The sequence below is a fragment of the Cygnus olor genome, chromosome 14, assembly GCF_009769625.2.
Source record: "Cygnus olor isolate bCygOlo1 chromosome 14, bCygOlo1.pri.v2, whole genome shotgun sequence".
Classification (NCBI taxonomy): domain Eukaryota; kingdom Metazoa; phylum Chordata; class Aves; order Anseriformes; family Anatidae; genus Cygnus; species Cygnus olor.
The window spans coordinates 7,824,345-7,844,117 of record NC_049182.1 but is presented as its reverse complement, the minus strand read 5'-3'; the positions used below and the strand labels follow the sequence as shown (position 1 = coordinate 7,844,117).

The 19,773-nt window shown below is 41.0% G+C and overlaps 1 protein-coding gene across 8 annotated transcripts in view; it reads right to left on the bottom strand.

The window, feature by feature from the left end:
* Window positions 1-19,773, bottom strand: part of SGCD (sarcoglycan delta) — a 333,594-nt gene that overhangs the window by 67,046 nt on the left and 246,775 nt on the right. For all 8 annotated transcript variants that reach the window (XM_040573134.1, XM_040573139.1, XM_040573136.1 and 5 more), the window contains one exon: window positions 16,782-16,883. In XM_040573134.1, the coding sequence (XP_040429068.1) occupies window positions 16,782-16,883 (102 nt within the window). The remainder of the gene's footprint in view (window positions 1-16,781; window positions 16,884-19,773) is intronic.

Below are 19,773 nucleotides of genomic sequence, written 5' to 3'. Positions count from 1 at the left end.
AAACAAACTGTGAATGGAATTGATAACAAACAGATTAAAATGAAAGCTACAAAATGCCCCAGTACATGCTATATTTACGTCTAAAGATGATTACTTTCAGGAAGGAAGCAATAGGTCCAGTGCAGAGGTAACAAAATGCAGTCTGTATCCTTTTCTTCCTAGAAACAAACTCTTTTCACAAGTGTAATGCACCCAAGTCATGTAACCTGGATCAGTGACAGAGCTGAGAGAGCCCTGACCTGCAACTGGCACTCAAAGACATAAATCTAGAAAGTCATGAGCTGACCTAACATGTTGGATTCTAACCTCTGACATTTTATTAAGTACTCAAATACTAAAAAACAAAACACTCAAGTCCCTTCTATACAAACAATGTACAGTCATGTTTGCAGAAAGATGTTTTACTACCATGAAGCTCTGAAAAGTTACGTAAAAATACTCACCCAACATGACACATTTTCATAGCATATATAATACACATGTTGGAGTTTTATGTCAAATACTACAAGCCACTCTTCCTCCCCTTCTTATGGCATTTCTTGGAATTCATTTTAATGACAATAGAAACAAAAGATAAATTTCCCACTGATAACATTAAAACAATTACGTCTCTGACTCTCCTTTTAAAGTGCAAGGAAAGCAGGTCTGTGATGGGAGATCTAAATGGCTGGGTTCTGGTTTTGGATGGCTACCCAAGGGGTTTTGTATCCTTCAAAGTGATTTATTTTTGGCAATCTAGGGATTTCTCTCTTTAAAAGAATTCCTGTAACAATCTCACAAACACAGCACTTAGAGAGCACGGCTGCTTCTTCAAGATGCCTAATCAGCTGCTTTGCAGCTGAGATTCTTCTGAAAATTAAATTACACCATGTCTGCTGACATTAAAAACAACACTGAAAAAAATCTCCAAAACGTAACATATGCCTTGACTTCTTTGCCATTATTTTCTTTCTTTTTTTTTTTTCCATTGGCTTATAATACAAAGAAAAACACAGATGACGTGATGAAACCAATAGACATACACATGAAAATTAAAGGCAACTGCGCATGTTGGAATTCTATTCAGTGTCCATAGAGGTACAAAATCTGGATTTGTAATATCTGAAGGCTGCTGCACATCCACGAAACTTTCGGTGTTGGCAAGGACTCAGCTGAGCATTGCTGGCTCCCTGGGCTGGAACCTGAAAGAATCGGAGGCACCACACATGCTCAGCACCAGAAGTCCTCCAGCAAGACACTCTCAGACAACATCTGAAGACAAGAGAACAGCACAGCTTGTAAAATGACCAAATAAGTCTGAAAATGCTTCAAGACCTTTGCTGCACTCTGAGATCACCCAAAGGCATTATACCGGAATTGATCAAACGTGTTCAGATGATTAACTTGGCATCACTGGGGAATGACTCTCCCTCGCACAAACCAAGCAGGACACGAGAAATTGCAATGCTCTTAAAGAGGAGAGCAGCAGTCCTGGGTTCTCAGCACGCTGATTGCCACTTCCCACTAGAAATCAGCCAAGCATTCATTATTTCAATTTGTTTGAATTCTTCCACAGAAATGCCTAACTGCAGTGGCTGCTCGTATGCAGGCTGAGAGGCAGCTCACACCGATCTGATCCTTGTATACAGGAGGTGTTGCAGCAGCAGGACTATGGATTTGTGCTAAGTTACAACCTATTTTCTGCCTCGGGCTGCCCTAGTTATGGTCAGACTCCAGTGGCAACAGGCCTCTTTCTAAAGTGAATACACTGTAGGTATGCACAGGACCATAGAAGAGAGAGAGGTAGAAATGAAGAGAGCTCTGCTGAGGTTTAAAATATTCTAAATCATCCAACTATATAGCTACTACAGCGCTCGTAACTTTTACTCCAGACAAGCGTGCAGATCGCTGTTCATGTGTTTTCATTTTTATGGCCTTTCTGGTATGCCTACTGCCTGCCTTAAACATCTTTTAAAACTACGGGTAAATCACACCTCACTATGTATAAAAGGCATTTGAAGAGAACATTAAAATTATACGGAACCGGTAATTCCTGACTTACTTTCTCTGACTATCAGCGTTACCTGGACCATAGTACAACCAGAAATAATCAGAACCTCAGTCAGTTGGTGAGTTGAATACATACAAATTTAAGACAACATATTCTTACTACTAAGAAAGGAACAGTAATATTTTCTAGAAGTCTGACTCACCCGCGATACTTGGGTTCTGCAATGCTCACACCACCTTTTAGGCACTTTGTTACTACACTGTATTCCAAGTTATATATCTAGGTATTTTTCTCCAGGAAGGCTAATAACAAGGCTATCCCTGAACATGGCTTTGAAATCATAACTTTCCTTCACAGCAGGTCATGGATCACTTACTTCTGGTATGAGATTATAGATGGCCACGACAACTTATGCATGCACATACAGCAGGAAACACAGGCAAGATCCTAGCTGAGGTCCCTGGTGTTACCGACAATCAGCTGCTGCTAATAAGAAGAACAGAAAACATTTCCATCTGTCTGGATTGAGAAAAAGAATTCATAAGTCTGCATCCATATGCTGATATGTAGACAATACTTATGGACACATAGACATACGCGAGGTAGCCAGCAACACAAATCAAATCAATCACAGATCACAGCATGCTATTTGACTAACTATGAGTAACACCTCACATTTTTTATCTACGCAAAAAGCACTTTGTGAACGAGCAGATGGCATTGCTATGGGATGGCACCATCCTCGACAGTTGCAGATGCAGAGCATTTACACAGCATGCTGAAAAAATGACACAACACAAGCTGCTTCCTGGGAAAAAGATTTAAATTGAACAAGTGTCACCAAACAAAATACACGTATTTATTGATGTTCTGAACTTATCTGATCCAGCCTTTCTCCTCAAATCAAATACATGCATGCAGGCCGGGGAGTGATGCTATCTAGACATCATTAAAGTCTCTTAGATAGAAGTGTCACGTGTGCTGCCTCACACAGAAAAGCAGAGATGCAGACCAACTTGAGTCTAGTTCCAACCTGCAAACAATTTAAATCCACACAAGCAGAATCAATAGGAAGAAGCCCTGCAGAGAAAGCAATTACACTGCAAAAGCAACTATATTACAGCACGGTTACGGCTGGAAGGCAGGACGCAGAAGGCCATCCTCACTTCGGTGATTACCCACTGGAGCTCTCCAATGCATCTGGCCTGTGAAGTGACAAGGTTCAGCCCGGACATGTTCCTGCAATCCAAGCATTTCTGTTTCTAGGCATCTGTTACAATTATAAGGCTCTTCATTATGAGACCTGTCCTTCAGGTTTGCCATGAGCCATAGGCAAACGTTTGTCTGTGCATCAGGAAACGTGTTTGAAGGGCTCAGCGTGCTTTCCTTTTCAATAGCTTCACGGGAACAATAATCTCGATTCCTGAAACTACAATTACTTATTCACTGGAGACTTGCCACTTTACAAGACACAAAGAAAGATCATCTGACCATTCTTGGTAATAGAAAATGTTTTCTATTCAGGTTTTCTATTCAAATTCTTGCTTTTATATTCAAATTCTTGCTTATTTGTGGTTTGCCTTTTTTTTCTCTCTTTTTCCTCTGAAGCTGCTGCAAGCACATACATTGGTGTGACAGGTTTGAAGCAGCTATAAAATGATTGATGAAAAACATATTTTGGCCTTGTTATAGGAATATTTATTGTAGAAATATGCTGAGTTAACTCTGTAGGGGCATATTTCGGAAAATGGGACATAAAGAAAGGCTGGACCCGTATCTGTGTCTCTGATACAAAAGTAATTTCATCTGTGTTAATTATGATACAGGGTTATTGGGTCACAGACAATTGCACAGATTGGTTTTGATTCCCTTTACCTAACCACTTTGTTTCTTCTGCTGAAATGATCGATACTTTGCTTTAAGAAGGATGGTCTGTCAGTCTACACCACTAGACAGAGCCTTCCCCACAGGAACAAACACAGAGTGCCAAATCCTGACCTGCAGTGTCGTAACAGTCCACGTGTGAGTTAGTGTCAGACAGGAACTGTCTTGGAGAGGAAGAACTGCAAACTTCCACCCCAGGAGAGGCAGAATGTTGAAGAGGCAAGGCAGTACTACACTTGAAGAGATAAAACGACAGATGCAGCTACGCGTGTGACCATGAAACTGAATTGATTTGGAGGAAAGATGCTAAATCCTGCTGGACATTGCTACCCAGAACACATGCACCTACAGAGATAACATGACAGCAAACGTCTGACCAGTGGGACAATTGCACGAGCAGTAATAGGGTGCTCTGTGCTGAGATTTGACTGCGTCCTGCAGCTGCCATTCAGTAGACACTCTTGGGTATCTACTTCAGGGCTAAGAGAGCAGAGAAATGCAGGACATTGCCAATGAGCAGAAATACATCCCTAACCAACACCACTGGGGGCCCAGGGACTGTTATTTCAATAGCTGTCAGGCTCACAGAACGAGCAGCAGATGCTTTTTCCATGCCTGGAAGAAGATAGGAATGTTGTTTGGGGAAATGGCGAGTAATGGCAAAAGCAGCCAGAGAGATTAGGATGTGTGAAGGTAAAACAGAGCACAGGGAGACATATAAAAGCCAAGGATTACTCTCTGGGCGATCCGCAGGGTGGCTGAGCCTGTCTGGTTGTCACCACTTTTAAACAGAAGACATTTGCCTCCTGATGTTTTTATTCCTGAAGTTCTTTCAAAACTCTGGAGGAACAGAACTGATCAGTGGACATCCATCCGATCAGTGGCTCCCACCAGGACTGGGTGCAGGAAGGGTCCTGTCTGCATGCTCATCTTTCCCCTACTTGAGCTAAGCTACACTTCCCAGATTGTTGCATAATAGATAACGCTGCAGAGAGAAACAGAAAGCCTGCTGCTCTCCCAGCTGTGTACAGCATCAAGGTTCATCATTTATAAATAACAGTTGGGATCTTAAGAAACATATATAGCGAACGTCAGTTTACAGTAGTAGCTGGGGATTTCAAGAATGTAGTAGCAATACAGATAGAATAGTTTGGTTTGAAGCAACAGTAAACATGAATTAAAAGGTGCTCCTCAAGCCAGCAGCATTGACAACATGCATGCCAATTGCCCTATATGGCCTTTATTTTATTTAAATAATGAAGGATGTTCTGTAAAAACATGGAGGGGATCAGCTTTGAATACTATGCCATAGGAAGCATCAGAGAAAATGTCTTCAGATTCACCCCATCAACTCACTGAATTACAGCCACAGCTCTCTGGAAACCAAGGCACTAAACCAGCTCAGGTTGATCGCTTCCTCTTGAACTTTTACAGCAATTAGTGTGCATTTGGGTTATGGATTATTTGGCCATTCCCTGCGCGTTGTACACAGAGGTGAATTCACATCAGTGTATCTGCTTAAAGGAAGATATGAATTGCTATAAGGTGGTGAACAGCTACATCTACTTTGTACTTCTAACCTGCAAAATATGCCTAGAAAAATAATGATTTTAAGAAAAACAATGAGTTGTTCACACTCTTCGAGACCAACCTCATCAAATGAAAGACAACAGCTTTCGGCTAAAGAACTGTAAGCCTCACCAGAGAGGTATGCTTGTTCTGTCAGACAAATGACCTCTCTTCTCCCTTCAATCAACCCGATCGCCTGTAACTTTATTTATTTCTCTGCTTTTAAATATTGATGTCTTACAAAGCTTCTCATTGCAAAAAACACAGCTTACTCTTCAGCTATACTGCCTTGGGCTGCAGTCCTGTCAGATCTCATCCAAGAGGAAGGCTCAGCTTGTAACAGTACTTGGAAAAGACGACTTTCCAGGCACCGTGGAGAGTGATACGGATGATTCAGTGAACAGCATGTTTCTCTCTAAATCAGTCACCACCCATTCATGGTGCCACGGGCACTTTTTTGCAGCTGCTCTTGGTTTCTTAGCAGAGAAACAGAACTCAGATATTAACCACTTTCATTCATTAAATGCCCCATGACAAATCCATTCCTTGTCTAAATAAAGAGAGAGACAATGGAATGGTATATTGTTTTGCTCAAGGAGAAAAAGAACTAGAAGAGCAATATCAAGCTGCAGCTGGAAAGAAAAAGAAAAAAGCCTGGGTCATAAAAGCCACTTTCTTTGCAGAGTTTTAAACTACAAATTAAGAATACAGCAGTGTCCAGCATTAACTAAGACACCATGCAAATCTCGGTGTGCATTTACTCTTCATTTTCATAACAGAGATTTAAAATTTTAGCATTGAATCATTTGGAATAAACCTTAAACAAAACCTTCCCTTCTAGACCATAACGAAGAACTTTCCAAAGGAAGATGTCCTTCAATGACTGTAGTTTCCACGCCAGCATCCCATACAATAGTCAGCATTCCAAAGGGGAAAGCTGCTCTGTTCCATTCGCTCCCTTCCAGAACTGCCCAGCTCTCTTTGTTAGCATGCTCTTCACCTGTTCTCATAGTTTCAGTAGGGAAAGAAATGCAAAGCTGCATTACCCAAAGCTCTCTGTGGTTCTTCATCCTATCTGTAACTCCTACATAACATCTCATGCCCTCTCACTGCTCACGTGTGCCTCCATTCCTGTAGCCTCTCCAGTCTTTCATCACATCCCAGCAAGACAGAAAAGGGCTGGGATTCCACCCTGAAGAAGGGAAACTGAATTTAGAGACACCATGGCTGATGCCACAGGGTAATCAATTTACAAGGGAACTGAGTTCAGGGCTCCCAAGGCCCAGGAATGCATTTCAAGCACTTCACTAACCCCTTTTGCTTACAGACGTCCTTAGAAGGGATGTTTCTGGGGGAAGCTGCATGACAGCGATGCAGTTCAGCTGATGCTATCTGGGGAAACTTAGTGGTGGGAAGACAAAAGCCACAGACACTTTTGCTCCACTCCTGCCCAGGGAAAACTCAAGGTCTGAAAGAGAGGAGTCTCCTGCGATTCCACATAAGGATGGCAAACAAGGATTGTGTCCTCACAGACAAACAAGGAAGAAATGCTGTGAGCTGAAACACCTTGCATTTTCTTCCTGTTCCATAGGTTATTCCCCTTCAGAGAGAAATGAGGAGCAAGCTACCTGTTAGTGCCGTGTGTGACCTGACACAAAAAGTTATTCCACCTTTTAAGACTAAGCTAGGAGAAAAAAAAAAAAGGTAACCAGACTTGCCTCAGAATTACAGCAAATCAAGAGGAAATCATTGGACACGTGACTCTTTGTACTGAAAGCCTGCAGTCAAAAAAATAAGAAATATAAGAAAAAAGGGCATCATCTTGGAAACTGTTTTCCATCATCCATAAGGATTTTTTTTTAAAAACCATGTCAGGTTTTATTTGAAAATATCTGCCAGCTCTATCACCACACTCTTTTACACTTGGGGCACGTGATCTATTAAAATGAACATGCAGATGGACACAGGAGTCCTCACAAAACTCCTCAGCTCCTGTAGGAGTAAACGAGCAAGCCCCTTGGCTCACCATGATCCCCATCTCCTGTCCCAGTCTCGGTCTACTTATTGACACCATAAAACCCTTTGGAAAGGCCTGTCTTCATGTTTGCACAGTGACCAACATGATGGACTCCTGCCAGTGGCTTCACACTGCCACTTACATGCAGTGTACGTAGAAATTATAGGGCATAATCCAGGAAAGAACACAATGTATGGTTAGCTTTATGCATGTGAATAGCCTTACCAGCATCAGTAAAGTAACATACAACTGTAAATTATACACATAATTAAATATCTGGTTGGATTGAAGACTAAATCAATGATTCATACCAGAACACCCATCTCTTAGACTAGACTTACAGTCATTTTTATCACGCACGTACAGCAGCATCCTGCATTCCAACACTGTGCCACTAACGTCAGCATGGGACCATCCCTTCCTGAAAGACGCTGGTGCACATGGGAGCAGACAGCCAGGCACAGCCTCAGACAAATAGAGATCAAAAATAGAGATGTTCCAGCCAGGGAGTTGTTAACAGCCAAAGAAATCTCACTTTTACTTTCAAAAGAAGCAAGTCAGTTTTCCCAAGAGCCTCAACCAATTTGCCCTAAAAGAATAGGAGCAAATTCAGAGTTGTTCTCGTTTTTACCCTGTGTTCTTCTTTCTCCAAATCTAACATCTGTCATTTAGAAGCAGAACAATCAGAGAAACTCTTATTACTGGCAAAGCAGCTTGTAAATGAAACCTGGAAGGTCTGATTTTCCTTTCCTGTTGCAAATCAAAGAGCAGCTAAACTGAACTGTCTGTAAAACCAGTGGTGTGTGCCTGCACTTGCTAATGACAGCACAGCTCATCTTGTCAAGTAACACTTGCCTTAAAAAATACATAACTTTGCTTCTGAAATAGTTTTGATCAGCAGAAGAGTTGCAGAAGTGTTTGCTATCCTGTGGTAAGAGGACATGAAGCTCTGCTATTGAGACTTCCTGGAAACATCAGAAAGAAACATTCTGTTTCTTTATAATTGGCTCTCACTATTTGTCTTTTAGTGCTTCCTTAGTCCTTTTGTCTCTATCCACACTGTACGAAGTTTTATTCTTTTTTGATTTTTAGTATTAAGAAGTTGTTTATATACTTCAGCATTTCCAAAGCAGCCAGGATCCTGATTGTCAGCAGTGCTGTCTAGACATAGTAAATCCTTATACTCAAGGCCTTTGCCCTTGAGAGAGAGAAATGCAGCAGTACACAACCGCACGTTTTTCCCTGAGCAGTTTCAGGTGCTTTGTAAGGCTTACTTCTTTCTGACTCTACAGCTTGTTAAGACAAAAGTTGGATCAAGTTTCTGACTGAAAATTCAAGAGTACCCAAAAATGCGTTCAATCCCAAACATTGGTTCAGGTCAGCTGTAGTCAACAAGAGAAACACTGCTTCTCTTTTAACAGTAATGCCTGTCTGGCAATAAAAGTAAGCAACAGACAACCCATCATTGGTAGATGAGACTGATGCATCCCACACTCATAAAACTCCCAGTAAACCCCTGGTGCTTCCCCCCTCCCCCTTTTTAAGCACAAGAGTAAACGTAGAAAACTAAGGATGAAGTACAGCACCTAGAGGTATACGTGCCTACAGGAATACTGACAGGCCACTATAAATGGCTAATTAAGAAAAGGGAGCTTCACAGCAGCTTTGCAGTTAATTCACAGAGGTAGCATGCAAATTTGAGATGCCAAACCTCAGCTGAACTAACAGACACTAGAACTGTTGGGCACGTTCGAGGACAACAAGAAACTGCCGCCTGCCAAATTCATTCAGCTCAGCTATTTTTTCTTTCAATTTTAAAATCAATAATCCCATGTATTTTCTTTTTCTTTTTGGAGGAATAAACTAAATCAAATATTTATTCCCTTTTAGGTTCTAGTGCCTGCACTCCCATCTCAAGGCTCACGACTCAGCTAAAAACACATCAGCTGATTTGCAACATTTCTGTGGAAATACAGCCCTACCACACAACTCAGTCCCGCTGTCATCCTCTTCATAGCTGAAATGCAAGCAATTTTGGGGATCACGGTAAAAATGCAATGCGAAAGCTTAGAGACCACAGAGCACCCAGCCTTAGCTCAGCAGCTCACTTTGAGCTGTGGTGCACATCGCTGGTTTTTATGACCGCAGAGTCCAGCTGCAAATGTTGAAAATGAATAGGAGAAGAGAATCAGATCAGAGCAGCAAACCAAACACAATCTGAACAGCTCCCCTCTCTTCACACAAGCAACTCAAGCAGAGAAATTTCACCTGTCAAAGAGAAAAAGTCAACGAAACAGAGATCATTTGGGAAATTCTCCCTCTCCTTGTTTGGCTTTGGGGCTGTAACTAGCCTGCATCAAATCCGTGGCCCAAACTTCCAACCTAGAAGACAAAAACCACCGACTAGAAGTGCTTATTCAGCTTATGGGTTCAGATACTTCTGCAAGGACCATACTGGGTTTCCTGGACACAAAATCTCTAGGGTAAGAAAGTACAAATGTACTGTTCCCAGAGCTAGCTTAGAGGTGTGCCCATGATGAAAAATATAGACAAACGCTGAGGTAGGTAGCCCACTTGGCACAGCTGATTGACTTTAATAGGTGTTGATTACGCTGCTCATATTGCATGAAATTAAAATGCTTACAAATGTTATGAGCCATTACCCTTCCATTTAAAAGAGCTTATGACATGTTAGCAACATTTAATGGAATCCTTTTCAAAATGCCATGGGCAGCCTCCACGAGATTTTTGCTTTGAAATATAAGTTGTAGGGTCATTCCAAAAAGTTTCTTCACTTCAGAGGTTCCTCTCTCTCTCTTTTTTGGGCCACTCAAACACATTTTGCAGCTGGTGAGATACTTCAGCTGCCTGTTGTGCTCTCAGTGTGCAGCATATAACACCAGCTCATTAGCCAAACCACAGGGAACACACAGAGCAAGATTTAATTCTGGTGTGATTGGAAATACCCCTTCAGCTAAAAATTTCCTTCAAAATTCAAAGTTAGGAAACTTTTGGCCAATATTACTATGAAGCTAGAGGGAAATGTTTTCACAGCTGCTGTAAAATTTGTTTAAACTTCCACCTTTTTAGCACACTGGAAACATCACAGAGGCACTAACTGCCCCCAGGGTTCCAGGAAAACCAAAGTCTGAATTAGGATCTCTGGATTTTATTGCTTGAGAATTAAATTTATTAAGAGGAGAGCATATCAGTTTTATAAATCCTAGTGGATGCTTACAGCCTACTGCCATACAGAGACTTGAACGTGCTTTGGATGGCGATGGTACCTGTGCATCAAGGGAGGGTGCTTCTACCAAAATGATGCCTTTACCAAATTGCTCATCCGCTTCTGTTCATTTTTACTGTTTTGCCCCTAAATACGCTCCCTTCTCTCTGTTCATAGCTAATGGGCAAGAAAGACTTAGATTGACCAAACAGAGAGAGACTTTTATACCAAACTCATGCTGGCACTCATTCTAATGACAAGGTGTTTGGAGCGGTGCCACAGCGGATGCTTAACAAACTCTACAGGGAGAACATGAGGTGGCCAGGCAGGGCTGCAGACACTTCCTTTCATTGGCTGTGCCATCACTAGCGAAATTGTTCTTTTTTAAAAATTTCTAGGGCTTTTAAACACTGTTTTAAGATCTGCTGCCAAAAATCAACTCAGAGAAGCAGAAAGCTTTGAACATTTAATTAAAGGAAGTATCATGCTTCAGAAGTTGACCTTGGATAGCGTGAGTTTTGCCTACCTGAGACAGTTCCTTCGTCCCTGAAGTCACAATGGCAGCTGAACTGCCCCAGAGGCAAATGCTGGGGGACCAACACCTCTGTGAGCTGCCAGGCTCACTCATAACACAGTGTGCATAAGAGAAGATTCTTCCCTCCTCTGAAGAACTGGTCACTGAGGGAATAGCTAAACGCTGACAGGAGTAATGCCAAAGAGGTGGTGGGAGTGCGCGGGGACTGCTAAGTGGCAGCAGCATGGTGAGACAAACTTCATTTCCACCCTGCCATGGTTTCAGTGAGCGTGCTGAAATCCTTAAGCACTCCGCTAGACCAAATCATCAGGAACTAATTCAATATCCTTTTATTGCTCTGTAAACTCTGACAAGGGAAAAAAAAAAAAAGGCACTATTCCATCCCCTTCCTCAAAAAAGCAGCCTTCTTTCATGTTATCTATCTGAGCCTTTACTGAAAGCTTGATTTCTACCACACAGTTTGAACATCTCGCAAAGTTGCAATTATCTTGCCATTTGCATTGCCTCACCTCATGGGTAAATGTTGCTTTCTAATCCCAATTAGTATGTTATACTGTTTACAAATATGTATTTATGGCTGTGAGGCAGGTATGCCCCCACAGAGGGCACATGTCATTTTGCAATCCAAATACATGGGTTATTGTTTTTCAGTAAGTATTTTTAGCTTTGGGGCAGGTAGACCTGCAGAGTAAATAATACAAAAGAACACCTGCATTACAGAATTGCTTGTGCGCTTTAAAACTACACCACTCTTCTTCCGGATTTGAACATAGAGAGACAAGTACATTGGCAAAATAATTATTTATCAGTCTTAAAAGTTTCCTTCAAAATTTCTATCATTCAAATACTGGCTGGGGAAAATGAAAAGTAAAGACAAACATACTTTATGCACTCACTAGTCTAGCTTTTATGCTGATGAGAACTTACTAAATACCAGTAAAGGGAATAGCAGTTATCAGTCCTAATTCACAACTGTGAATTCTTTAGGCCAAACAGATGCCCTTGCAGAATCACAGCCAAGTGCTATGACAGGCCCAGACCTTTTTCCATGGCAGTTACTAGATATTTCATTTAGCTTCAAACGGGACCAGGTTTGCTTCAACTGAAAGCACGTGGTTCTCGGTGGCACTCTCAGTGCCTGGTCCCAAGGTGCTTCCCACAGTGAGCAGGACTGGGACCTCTGGCATTACTGAAAAAAAAGGGAAAATATAAAAAGACACTTTACTTTGCTACTTTGCTCCATTATCTTTTTTTCTTTAATGTATGGGATTCTGCTTTTCAATTCTTTTTTTTTTTTCCTTTTTTTTTTTTTTTTCTTCCAATAGATTAAAATAACAGGAAGCAGAACTTCAACGTGAAACTGGAAAAATACAGTAAGGGCAGGACCCCAGTCAAGCTTTATACTGCAGATCTTGATCAGACAAATCAATGCTTGAGAGTAATCATGTCTTTAAAAGGATACAGGCTAAGAAAATTTAAGCCTGGGTGTAAACATTTGCAAACCGAGGTTTCTTTCTTCCATCTTTGCACTTGAAACGAACGCTGAGAGGGCAAAAACATCCTAAACCAGTCAAAGCAACATCTTTCTCTGTTTCCTAAAGCTGAGATTATCATCTCATTGGTTGTCACACAGTTCCTGAGAGAAGTAATTCACTTGATTTTCCTGTATAATCTCAGCATATATCTATTGTTATCGGAATGGAAAGTATACATTGCCTGCTGCCTTGCCCCTTTTAAGTTACTTACAGTCCTGGAAGTGGCAAGCTTCAAAGCAACACAATTACCCCAAAAAAAGCTAAAACTGCTTACAGTAAGTTTCATGGAACCTACTAGTTAGCAGCTCTTGTTGACAGAAGCAGGAAAATTTCCATTTTAAAATTTCAATTCAAATTAAATCAGTGAAGACTGCAGACCACAAAACTGTTTCTATTGCTTTCCAGCACATAAAATTAACAGTTTGTGCTGGTATGTGCAACTTTCAGTCAAAGTTTGTTTGATTTATAAGTGAGCAGATGGTTCACACGATAGTCCACAATAAATTACAACAGTTAGAAAGACAGCTACATTTTGAGAGTGACAGTGCAGCTGAGCTACAGATGGGTTTATAGGTGACCCTTCCAATTTTTAATAATCTCCATAATTTATGTGCAAGTAAAGAAACGTGAGGATTCCTAATGCACCTTCTTGACTAAGTACAAATCACTTTTATTTACACAGGCAATACTTCATGGTCCAGTTAACTTCCTAATTAAAGGAAGCAAGATGCTCATGTTCCATGCAAGTGGTATGGAAAATACTGTTTACTGTGCAATATGTTCAGCTGGGAGTTTAAGATGCTCTGATCACTCCTGGAAAAGTGAATGCATCTATCTTGTTTCTTTAAAACAAGATTATAAGGGTGCAAATACTGCTACCACCAGTTACTATTCATTACTCTCCAGATAAACTTCAGGCTTGTGTGATAACTAGGCTATGTTTATTTGCAAGCTCTCATGTTTACAAATAGGACCCTAATCCAGGAGGCACTACAAATCATGTGTTACTGAGCCAGGACTCAAAACAACAAGGGTCTCTGTTCCTGTTGTTTCCTAAGAGAGAGGTATTTGGGGTCATTCTTGAATGGGTGAGGGAAAAGGTGAGTGAGCCTGGCGGGTCATTGCTGGGACAGGCGGCAGCGGTGATGCAGAAGTAAACTGGCTGGAAGTAGCTTTTAGCAGCCAGTTCAAGCCTGGGATTTTAAAGCCCACATCTCCAGCATAGGACCAAAACACTTTGGCACAATTCTTCTGCTCATATTTTTTAAGAGAAGGCCAAAAAGATACCTTTATTGGTATCATAAATTTCATGCCACAGTACCACAAATTTGTTCTTCCCAGATGTAATTTCAGTTGCAATGAGTTGTCCTTCCAAAAGGAGAGCAGCTGAAAGCAACCACTCACTCCAGAAGGTGATAAAGGGGGTGGTACCTGCTACAGCTCTTTAAGGCACAAATCACAGAAACTCAGAGGTTCCAGCACAGCCACAGTCTCTTGGGATGACACCTGAGGAGCTTTTCCTCCTGTCTGTGCTTTGGTCTTCCCTTCCTGCTGAATTAGTTTGAAAAAGAGAACCATTTGAAGTGAAAATCCAAAACTATCTTTAAACCTGAAGATATGGGTCCTAGCCATATGGCAAGTCTGTGTGTATATTAATTACCACTTTCCTGGGACTTAGTGATACAGAAGAGGAGAAGAGGGATCAGTGACAAATTCGGGCTTGCACCAATTATTAGAGTTCATTAGAAAACCCGCTCCATGGAGGTCATGGAATGGCAAAACACAATTCTTTCCCTGCCATTTCCACCAATGCCATGGAGCTCACTGAGCCCCTTCATCTACAACATAGAACAATACCAAAGTTGCTATTTTTTTCCCTGAAAATCTACTGTAAATAACCAGTGTCTGAAAGACTTTTGAGCTTTAAATAAAACCATTATCTATTACCACACGCAACTCTTAGTTTGTTTAATTAAGCATAAGAGAAATACTATATGCCAGCTTATTTCTTGGATATTCTTTACTGTGATTTGTCATATTGTTTCTGTTACACTGTGCACATTTAAAGCCATATTATGCATTTCTGAAAACCCAGAGAAGATTACTATGGTATCAGCGTGGATATTCATCAGCACTTGTGAGTGCTGAGTTTGGCACTTTATTTTAGCAATACTCATCAAGATGAGGAGCTCCTTCTATGCTTCCCTCCAAGAGAATTCTGGGTCTTACTACTGTGCTTTAAACAAATATAGCTTTAGTTATTTAATAATACTTTTAAAATAGACTTTAAGTATCATCCTTTGAATGCAACCCTTTGATTTGCTTACTGGAGGCCAAATTCACACACGGCACAAGGAAGCATAATTTGACTGAAATCGATAGAATTGTCCCTGTTGCTCCTAGTCCATTAATAATTCCAGAATTGTTGTGAGCAACCAGAAAGCCAGCACAGGCTATTCCAGTTTAACTCTACTAAGGAGTCAGAGAAACTACACATATGGTTTATGCAACTAAATAGTTAATATAGCATCCAGGATTCATCTACTGAAGTCAGCAGAGAGGCTCCTACTCACTAGGATGTAGATCAGCGTTTTCTGGCTTGCAACTAGACCCTTATCAGGGCAACAGCAAAAATAAGACTAATTCTGGAGGATGGATAAAGCAAGGAGCACACGGAGCCCTTAACTTATATTTGTTTTTCCTTGCATTCATTAAACTGTCAATGGTGAGGAAAGTAGTTTTATAACTTCAAGAAGGAGACACCTTTTGTCCCCCCACCTTATTAAAATGTAAATCAGTACAATGGTATGTAAACAGTAAATTCCCAGTAGCAAGAAGGGGTTCTTAGTTCTCTCAGTAATCAAATATTATTTTTAGCCATCTAACTGAAGAAAAAGAAATGTAAATAGCAATTCTTCAGTCTATTTATCAAATTGAGTGCTGCACCTTTTCCACACACTTTACATTAAAAAGTGTATGACACATAAGGTTTTATAGTTCTCTTTTAATTTGGAGATGAAAACATTTATAGATACAAACATTTTCTCCTTAACTTTTCTTCCTAAAATGATTATGTTTGTTGAAATCAATTCTTAGCCATCTTAGAGAGGTTACAACCTTCAATAATTAAATAGGATATTGTATTGGATGTTATGTTGATTATTCTACAAGTTCCAATTTCTACAAGACCACTGAAATGCTGAGATAAAAGGATGTTAACTATTTAATTAGCCACCTGCCATTGTTATCAAAATGGAAGGTTGGTATCTGACTCAAATTAACACTTCAGATGAGGAAACAAGATAGATGACATTTTCGTAGGAGGATCCTGGAAACCATATGTAAACTTTTCAGTTATGTTACAGCTGCTCAGGACAAAGAGGATTGCATTAGAAAGAACAAAAGGCACTGACAGTCAATGAAACGCTACCACAAAAATGCTATTTCAATCACACTTGGGTTCTTTCTCATTTTCAGTTGTTAACATCCTTGCCACTTTTGTTAAGCAGTCTCACTGAGCAGTGTTGAATTTTAACTGAACATAATTTTAAGACACAACATGAAATAGGACTGAGCATATAGTATGGGCTTATTGTGACAGCTAACGGATCAGGCTCTTCTGCCAAGGCATCAGCTCTCTGCAGAGAAGGACTAACTTTAAACGCAATCTGGATTTCACAACTGCCTGCTATCCCTGTACCTCAGAAATATTAGGTCTTTCAGTTGAGCACTGCTTATGATTTATCTTAAAGGGAGACCAAAAGACAATGTGAAATCTCAGTGGTCCTGGGAGAATTTTAACTGTGACTTACACAAACTAAAACCACATATATCAACCTTGCAACTGCCCAGAGGAGATTGTGTCTTGATGAAGTACCCAAGGGACACCCACTGTCTCTCTCCCCAGATTACATTTGTATGGAATGACCAAAGTAATTTATCTGGTAACCGTATCACCCTGCCACTTCAAGGTTCCTTATTTTTAGGACTACAGAAACGTGATTGTTCCTTTCCCGACAACTTACTGGTCTTGACCGGATTTCTTTGGCGTAGAGAGGTTTCAAGAATTCTGAATCTCCTTCCAGCTTCAAACCCTTATCCGTGATTCTCAGGTTGCCCATTCCATCCTAAAACACATACAAAAAGAAACAACCCCATTAGTTACAATTACTAAATTCATCAGGCTGACAATAAATGAAAGATTTTTTTTCCTGCAGAGGAGAACATGTAAAGCACTGGGAGGCACTAGAGAATGCAATTACTTGTGTTATCCTTTTAGCTCTGTTTCTGTGGGAAAAAAAAAAAAATCCATTCAGAACAATCTGCAATGCCCCCCAGTAAACCATTTACACAGATGAAAGATGTTCTTTTAAGCTAGTCATCTCTATTCAAAGAGGTGCAGTGATGCTCTGCATTAACAGGAAACTATTCACTGGAATATTAACCGTGTGCCCGTATATTAATATACCTTCTCATTCATGACAAATCCATACAAAGAATATTTGATTAATTTTACTGAACTCCATATGGAGAATGTGTGATTAATTCCACTGAACCGACAAAGTAAGTTTGGGCTATGTAAGAGTACTGCAATAAAACGTGGTATAGAACCTGACCCCCAGCGTTTGGGGAAATCTCTGCAAAACATGGACTCTTTGGTGTGATGTCCTTAGGGCTTATGACAAAAAGATGCGGAAAATTGTTGATTAGTTTTAAGTCTCGCAGGCGTTCTTGTGCTTTCAATGTTGTAAAGACACCACACAGCTCGATCAAAATATACATTTCTGCAAATATGTGCTCTGGGAAAAGTAACTACACAACAGGAATATCTTTCTAATGGATTGTTCTCTTGTCTTGGGCTAAATTCTGACTTTTCTTTCCCAAGATGATCAGGTTAGGATTTTAGCCTTCCCTCTGCTTCTTGCACAGCCTGAGCGCATCCCAGCAATCCGAACTTCTCTATCCGAATATTTGGGTCTCCTGCCTTTCGAATAACCATTGCAAAGTTCCAGCGATCGGGCATTAAGTGACAGATGTAACATGCATCTCTCTCCTCTCCTCATATGAGGAGCTATCAGCACTCCCCAGCTCCGCACAGTGCCAAGCTCCCCCAGTCCCCACTGCTCCCTGTGCTTCAATGGGAGAAATCTTCTTGACAAATGACGTGAAGTATTGGCTGCAGGCCTCCAGCAGATGACTGCAAATAGTCCATTTTCTTTAGAAATTGTTTAGTTATGTACATCCAGGATGTAATGAAACATCTGACAAACCACAACGGCAAACAAAATATGCGTCAAAATTACGTATGAGTTTTTCTTACAGTTTTTATGCAATAAGACAGGTATATGGATACATTAGCAGAGAGCAGAATCGGGCCAAACTAAAAATATTTCACCTTTAGCTTGTGAGAGAAAGTCACAACTTTTAATAAGATGCAGGACTTAGATTCATTTAGGCTATAATTGTTTAGAAAGGGGTACATGTGTGTTTAAGAAATGTGATGCGTGGGGGGAATTGCAAAAACAAATATAATCAAAACCAAATCTAATGCAAGGAATAGAACAGAACGGAACAGTTCAGTTGGAAGGGACCTACAAGGATCTGAAGTCCAACTGCCAGGGCTAACCAAAAGTTAAAGCGTATTATTAAGGGCATAATCCAGATGCCACTTTAACGCTGTAATGCATGGGGCACCAAGCACCTTGCTAGGAAGCCTCTTCCAGTGTTTGACCACTCTCACGGTGAAGGAGTTTTTCCTAACATCCAGTGTAAGCCTCCCCCGGTGCAGCCTTGTGCTGTTCCTGTACATCCTGTCCTTGGTTCCCAGGGAGAAGAGACCGGCACCTTCCCCTCCTCAGGAGGTTGTAGAGAGCACCGAGGTCAGTGCGTGAATCTTGAATGCTTTTTAATCCAGCTGCAAAAACTAAAACCCATCTACCTCCTCCTCCTCATGCTGTGTGTGCCCCTTCAGCTCGGCAAGAGGAATCAATCCCATTAGAGGTAAATGACTAACCCAAAGAGACTTGCATAAACCACTGCCAAATGATAGGAATTTTGAGGGATACAAATCAAAGCCCTAGCATGTCTCAGCAGTGATGCTGGTCACTTGCCAGAGGTTCCCCTGTTGCAAGAAGTATCGCTCCCAGGGTGTACCCTGCCAAGCAAAGATTGCTTTTGCCACAACGTGATGTCTCACGAACAAAGGCAGGCTCAGGAGTGCTGGCTGGTGAACTGACCGCTGTCATATCATTTTGAATTGAAAGCTCTAAGTGAACTTTAAATAGAGACATATGCTGAAAATGCTATTAATTGCTGAAGGGAGGGGAATGAGAGATGGGTCATAAAATGCCAGTTGCTACATTCCCCTTCCCAGGTGTAAAATACTCGCTTATGAATTCTGGGTTGGTGGTAGCACAGAAGGGGGTTCATTTATCTCAAGCAAAAGTATGAAGGAAAATGAGTGAAATATGATTATGCACCAAAGAGCCAAGATTAAATTTTGATAGCAGTATGCTTTGCGATTTGAGTGAGCGGGAATTATTACAGCTATCTGCAGACCCTCACATGTTTTGCACTGCTAAAAAAAATTAAAAAACTCTTTACTAAAATAGATATTTCAGTAAGCCCTCAGGGCTTTCACATTGCAGGTTCATCCCTGGTTTCATTAGAAAAGTTGCAGGTCAGGTGGGCAGGTGTATACAATGTAAAGCTGCAAGAACGACCATCCCTGGGGATTTGCAATCCTGACCATTTCCAGGGCTCACTCCTGAGCTGACATGGGGCAATACTCCACCAGCAACATGAACCTATGGATAAAGGCGCCACTGAAGCTATGGCAAACCCGCAATTTCAGTGGCTCACGACTACAGTCTATCCTGAGTAGGGATGCAGATCTGTTATTCCACTTTTCTCTCAAGTCTTTCTCTTCCTTTCTCTCCTTCACCCTCTGTTTCCAAGTACCCCCACAGGACTGTTATACATAAAAAAAACCACTCATAGGGGCCATATAGCTCACAT